The sequence below is a fragment of the Leptonychotes weddellii genome, chromosome 10, assembly GCF_054177405.1.
Source record: "Leptonychotes weddellii isolate Sample4059 chromosome 10, ASM5417740v2, whole genome shotgun sequence".
Lineage (NCBI taxonomy): Eukaryota > Metazoa > Chordata > Mammalia > Carnivora > Phocidae > Leptonychotes > Leptonychotes weddellii.
Genome location: NC_138378.1, coordinates 109,728,895 through 109,735,949, shown reverse-complemented (window position 1 = coordinate 109,735,949; position 7,055 = coordinate 109,728,895). Strand labels below are relative to the sequence as shown.

Genomic DNA, 7,055 nt, shown 5'->3' with positions numbered 1-7,055 from the left:
AATCTTCCAAAGCATCATCAAAGTATCCTGTACCAGAACCCAAAAAATGAAAAAGAATAATAAAACTGAGTATTTTTATACATAATTCATAACAAAGTTCAGATACACATGCTTTTATATTTATGAGCTTTCAACCACACCTAGTAAAGGATTTTTTCCTCCTAATACCGACATATGGATGTGTATATCAAAGAAATTTTCCATGCCCTTGTAGAATAATTAAAATTAAAATTTTAAATTAGCTTTAAATGAACACTTAAAATTAGCTCTGGGTTTATTTCTTGAGATTTAACAGGGAAATAGCATAAATCATCATAAAATCTCAACAAAATCCTATCACCTATTTTACACGATTACAGTACAATTAAGCAACAGGAAATTAGTATTCTTTTTAACACTTTAAAAAAGAAACAATACCTACAGTCCCTTTAATCCAAAGATCTAAAACCCCTTCACTTCATATTGTCTTGTGTGCCTTTAAAAATTTTAACTCAGAAAAGTTTCACAGGTGGTCGGTCATCCGCACTGTCCTCAAAGTACTGGGGTCACCCTCATCCGGCGCCCGGTCCAATCCCCACCCCAGGGCTCCACTGTGGTCTGTAAAGCCTACCAGAAGCCTAAAATAAAGGCTTCCTTTGTTCCGGGCTCTACACCCAAATTTTACATGACTTTAAGATTTGATGATTACTACATTAGTTTCACATTTGAGAGCTCTGAATTCATAAAATATAGACCAGGGCAAAAGGGGAAAAAAAAATTCTTACCCAGCCTATACAGTATCAACCCTCTGTTGTAATAGGGAACTTCAAAAGTGGGTCGGACTTGTGTGGCAGCTGTGTAGTCGTCCAGGGCTTCATAAAAATCAACCCTGCAGTACTTGATTTGCCCCCGGTTGTTATATGCAGTAGCCAAATCCTCAGGGCTGTATTTGCTTTAAACAAAAAGTTCACATTAAAAACATGTGTTAGCAAATTCCTCTCGTTTCCACCTTCATTCTCTTTCGGGTTTTGTCAACCTTCGTAGCCTGTGACATGTGGTATCTACGCCGAAAAACCAAGCTGAAGAAACGAAGTGCAAAGAAATAAGGCAGTGGAATGAATTTTTGTTTAATCCCATGATCTACTTCGTAGCAGCACTACCCTGTCGGTCCGAAAAACACATTAATTCTATAATGTGTTCAGAGCCCTCGTGCAATGTCAACTTGTTTTGCAGAATTCAATATTCAAAAGACTGTTCATTTTCTAAGCACGCACCAGCAGGGCAAAGAAGACAGATCAAATTCACGCTGAGCAAGGAGGAAAAGCCAGCCCAGAGCTCCAGTTTGCAATGGACATATCACAAAGTGAATCATCAATGTTATTCTCAAAGTTCTAAGTGATCCCACCAAAAATGAGATTTTAAATCACTTTTCACCAGTAAAGAAATACAAGTTGACCGTAAGTGAAGATTCAACATGCTGTCGCCCAAGGAGGGGATAGAGCTGCCTTCCTCCCGTCTTAGCCCCCAAGGCGACACTGGCCTCCTGCGAGGAGGACATCGGGGCTCAGGTTCATTCTGGGGGTCCTGTGTGCCCAATGGGCTCTGCTTCTGAAGGCTCCAGAGGCTGCCCTGGGAGCTCTGAGTGGGCAGGGTCTCCAGTAAGGGCAGCTCTGACCAGCCACCGGCTCAGCAGGTCACCCCTCCCCTGCCAGACGATTCATCTGCACAGAGAACACGAACGGACTCTACTCTGTGTCAGACAAATTCTGTTTTCCTTTCTTTTTTTCCAAAGGGATTCTCACATTTGAACCAAAGAGAAAAGGCACAGGCTACACTCATCTGTCATTTCTTCATTATGCCCCCTAGTGCAAAGTACAGTCCTCAGAAAAGATCGAGGCTGCCGTCCATGCTAGTAAAAAGGGACTTCTATTAGTATCTAGACCCTTGAGATCTGACAGGCACGGCAACCACTGCTACCACAAGAGGTCCTCACAGGGGTCCCCTTCAAGTCTAAGTTCACTAACGATGGACAGAACTACTGCAACACGAGAAAACTTGTCTGTGGGAGCTATGACAGACGGGGTGCAAGAATACTTCTGGACGCTGCTAGCACTAGCTGTAACCCCCGTAAAGGGTTTTAAGAAAACTGCAGCCTCGGGACTCCAGAAAGATTTTAGACATTCATTTAAGCTTCAAAACTTTGTTATGAGTTTCTTATATTCAGAGGATTATAGAAAGTTCGGTTTAGAATTAGATCTCATTACAACAAATTCTAAAAGCCTACTTTTCATGTAGAAACTGCTCCATATTTTAAAGATGTGGGTTAATCATTGAAGCCGAAATGTTTTTGATAATATTAAGATTTCTGTAATGATACTATTTATCATGCTAGAATTTAACTTCCTAACACAAATGTGGATTTTTTTGCATTTGCAAACTTGAGCAAAAAAAAATCTGAAAGGCTGTACTTTGGGATATGAAAAGAAAATGTTATAAACCATTCAGTGACAGGCATGCAAAAATTGCAAATGCTTCTTCAAAATGGTTCAGTGACCCATTATTTTAAAAAATAAATTTAAGCTAAAAGATATTTTTAAGGAAAAAAATCTGAAATGACAGAATCCATTTTAAATTCATGAGTTCCTAGAAGAATTTCAGAACTATAAGGAAATTGGAAGGTTCATTCAGGCAGGCTGAGCAACCTTCTAGCAAACCATGGAGGTTTTCTTCCCTGCGTTGGGAAGAGGCAGATACTGTATCTACTATAAACACATATTGGTGCTCTTAGGCTGAATGTGCAAAGGAGACTAGATGGTGTCAGTGTATCTGTTGCTGATGAATACTTTTTGAAACCTATTAGCTTGAAATTATAGAAAACTACATTTTCTATGTTTACTAATCTTTTTTGGGGGGGGGGCTGGAGGGGGGAGGCTCAGGGGATGGTCTTATTGCCCGTTCAGAAATTTCTATTAACTGTTACCTTGGTGTATTATCAAAACATGAAAGCAATTTTATTTTTCTGGTTTAATTCCACATGAGTTTAACAAACAGGAGAAGAATTGTAAGCCTCATGCAAAAGACAAGCTGACATCCTGTCAAGAAAAACCAAATCCGGGCGCCTGGGTGGCTCAGTTGGTTAAGCGACTGCCTTCAGCTCAGGTCATGATTCCGGAGTCCTGGGATCGAGTCCCACGTCGGGCTCCCGGCTCAGCGGGGAGCCTGCTTCTCCCTCTGACCCTATCCCCTCTCATGCTGTTTCTCTCTCTTTCTCTCTCTCAAATAAATAAATAAAATCTTTAAAAAAAAAAAAAAAGAAAAACCAAATCCTTGAAGGGAGAGAAGAGTGATGGTGCAGATGATTCAAAACCGTCAAACAGCTGTTCATTCCACTCCTCTCTGTTCTTTCTCATCCTAGCCCACATCACTCCATCAAGAAGAACAAAGGCAAAATTTGGAGGACCAACAAATGCTACACATCCAGGCATAAATCCAAGGCACTTTGGGCAAGCAGGTATTAGCAGGTGAAGTCGCTAATATCACGAAAAGAAAGACAGTATTATATGCTTTCTAACAAAAACACACAGCACCACCTAACATATGCTCGTCGTTAATACTGGATCTGAATTGGATCAAACCTCAGGATTTAACTACCAACTCACAAGCAGTGTAGGAGACAAGGGACCGTATTAAATGACATCAGGGGGATGAATTCAGCAAATCCAAAATATGGGGAACTCTCAAGACACAGGACTGGCTTCCTCAACAAACTTCAAGGGGAAAAAAGGGGGAGCCTTACAGATTAAGAGACCTGGTGTGCATCCTGACTTGAACAAACTGCTAAAAAAAAAAACACACATCAGCCAAACAAAAACGTTATTAATCAATCAGGAACCAACACTGACTGCATATTTCATATCAAGCAATCACGTAATAATAATGATACTGTGGTTGTTTCCGTAAGAATCCTTAATATTTAGAAATGCATTTTGAAATATCCATGGATGAATGCGTGGGTGAAATGGTAGTATTTAGGCCGAGTGATATCCTCCCCCCACTACACACACACACACAAGTGAAAAACGAAACACCCTTGCGGTGAGGTGGTGGCTGGAGTCGCGGTCCCATGTACTAGCGAGTCACCTCGCCGTCTCCAGGTCTCAGACATCCGCCTGCTAAAATGACAGGTGGAAAAGCCCTATCCGCTCTAAGTCTTGGGTCAGAGTGAGTAACGTAGTTAAGACCCCCGGGGGGGAAGGCAGCCGGCGCCCCTCGCCGCCCTTCTGGAAAGACAAACAGTCCGCGCATTGCGTCCTCGGTGCCAGACAGCTCAGGTGGCTGACCGAGGGACCCGACGACCCCTGCCTCCCACCTCCCGGAGGCGCCGCTGCCCCACTTCTCGCGATAGTTACCTCCCGGGCGCCGCTCCCACGGAGCCTGCACAGGCGCACTGGCGAATGTAAGCGGAGTACAGGGCTTCGGCTTCCGCGTATTCGCCCTTCTTGAAGTGAGCTTGGGCGAGCGCGAACGTTGCGTGGCTTTGTTGCCCTTGCTGCCCATCCATGGCGGTCAGAGGCCTAGCGTTCCGTGTAGAAAGGGGGTTGACTTCTGGGCGTTTAGAGGCGGCGCCACAGAGCCACTTCCGCACTCCCGGAATTTAATTTGACCGCAAAACCTGGGCGCTTAGCAAAAGGGGAAGTTTGTGCCTTCGGAGGACCCATCATCTCGCGAGATCAGTCACACGGTGCTGGCAGGGAACTCAGGCGGCCCAGGGAAGTCTGACCCACTCCTCTGAAGTGCGGTCTGTTATTACTGCTGGTTCCGCCTGCTTCCTCTTCCAGAAGAGCAGTAGATTGATGGGCCTAAACTGGTTTCCAGGTCCGTTGACTGATGTTGCGAAGAGCTTGTCCTTTGTTACAGCGAGTTGAGCGAGTTGCGGGGGGAGGGAGCCTCACCATGCCGGAAGCAGAAGGAAGCTTGGTTTGTCTCATGAATGGCTCAGGGGCCCGCAGATTTATTGTAGCGCCCCTGGGGTTCCAGCGTCCACTCTTAGCGAACCACCTGGTAGAGGGTGGCCGCCGTTACTCTGAGACACTGTGTAAATCCCTCGAGCTTACGAATTCAGATTACCATTTATTAGCTCCAAGAGCCTAGATTGCACACTTCTTGAACCTCTGGAATAGTGTAAGGATCCATTAAATAATATTTTGTGCTGACAGTCTGTTATGTTAGTTTACATTCCCTGGCTGTCAATGCCAAAGGGAAACCCAGATAGTAATTTATTAAGTACAGTATGTTTAAGTAAGAATTACCTAAAAAACAATCCAGAGAAGGAGATTAAGGAAACAATTCTAATTTATAATAGCATCAAAAAGGAATAAAATATTTCGGAATTAACGAAGAAGTGAACGACTTGTACAATGTAAACTACAAAACAGTGCTGGAAAAAATTACACATAAATAAATGGAAAGACATCCTTTGTTCAAGTTAAAGGGACCATTAAGTTAAAGGGAATCCATTTTAAAATCCCAATGATGTTTTTACAGAAATACAAAAAATCCATCTTAAAGTTAATATGGAATTTCAAGGGATCCCAAACAGCCAAAAACAATTTTGAAAATAACAAAGAATACTCACGTCCTGATTTTGAAACTTAACTACAAAGCTACAGCAATCAAAACACTGTGGTATTAGCGTAAAGAGTATTTTCAATAAATGTTGCTGGAAAAAGTAGATATCCACGTTCAAAAGAATTAAGTTGGATGGAAACATCATATAAAAAAATTAACTCGAAATAGATCAAAAACCTAAATGTAAGAGCTGAAATATAAAATTCCTAAAATATAAGGCAACAGCTTTGTGACACTGTATTTGGCAACTTCTTGGATATGACCCCAAAGACAAAGAAAACATAAACAAATTGGGCTTCACGAAAATTTAAAACCTTTGTAAAAGACTATAAACAGTACAAAGACAACCCAGAGAATGGGAGAAAATATCCAAAAATCAGGTGTCTGATACGGGAAATGTAGGAGATGCTGGGCTGGTGTGTCTACTGGTAAGACACACAGAGGATTCTGACATGGGGTCTCTGTCCACTTGAGAAGCTCTGGTCTGTAGGAGGACACTGGAGGGCCTAACCTGTGATTTCGGTGCTGGGGCGAGGCTCAGTTGCTGTCCCTCCCTCTCACATCAATCTTCAGAGTCCACCTGCAGGTGGTGCTTTGCCTGGGGAGGGGCATCAACAAGCCTCCCCTTTGCCAGCTCACCCAGAAATACAGCTGCAACAAGATGGTCTGCTGAAAGTGTTATGTTCACCTGCAACCTCATTCTGTCAACTGCTGCACAAAGTGTGGCCACACTGACCACCCACGCCCTGAGAAGAAAGTCAAATAAGGTCCCTCCTTGGGCTCCTCCTTCCCCTACAGGGCCGCCGCTTGCCTGAGCCCCATGGCCCCGGGGCCTCAGTAAAGCTTCACTCTCATTGACTAGAGCAGTGGGAAAAAAATACACATACACACAAACACACACATATACATATATTTTTTCCCCTAGAATATATAGAGAACTTTTAAAACTCAACTTTTTCATAGTAGGTCTACCATTTTGCATTTGCACCAGCAGTGTATAAGGGTTTCAGTTGTTCCATATCCTTTTCAATACTTGGCAATATTAATTTTAGCTATTACAGGATGTGTGAATGGTATCCCATTTTTCTCTAGATTTTACGAACTAGAAATTTAAGCTATGCCAAATAAGAAGTGAGTAAATATTAACTCTAAGCCTCTTCATGTCTACTGTTTCTTTTAATTTTAGAGAAAGTTCTTAAGAATAGCTCTTGTCATGAAGAAAACTTACAGTACAGCAATTTCTTCAGTTTGACCTGTTTTTTCTTCTCCTAAATTCAACTAAAATATAAATTAGTGCCTTTAATTTTAAAGAGGTTATTAAGACCATTTTCACTTCTCATCTCTCATAAATACTCTATGTATTTTTGTAGTTTTCTACTGTGGATATATGTTACTTTTCTAAAAATATGTTTATTTTCAAAAAATACACACTGATTTCTTAAAAAAAT

The 7,055-nt window shown here is 42.1% G+C and overlaps 1 protein-coding gene across 2 annotated transcripts in view; it reads right to left on the bottom strand.

Annotated features, from left to right (window-relative positions):
- The window catches only part of TTC32 (tetratricopeptide repeat domain 32), a 4,949-nt gene extending 253 nt beyond the window's left edge, over window positions 1-4,696 (bottom strand). The window contains exons 1-3 of one of the 2 annotated variants that reach the window (XM_081797153.1): window positions 4,389-4,696; window positions 765-931; window positions 1-27 (exon numbers count right to left, since the gene is read on the bottom strand). In XM_081797153.1, coding sequence (XP_081653279.1) covers window positions 1-27; window positions 765-931; window positions 4,389-4,540 — 346 coding nt within the window. In that variant the 5' untranslated portion in view covers window positions 4,541-4,696. Of the gene's footprint in view, window positions 28-764; window positions 932-4,067; window positions 4,357-4,388 lie in introns of those variants that run through there. The other variant, XM_081797154.1, reaches the window with a different exon arrangement.
- Between the last annotated feature and the right edge of the window lie 2,359 nt (window positions 4,697-7,055).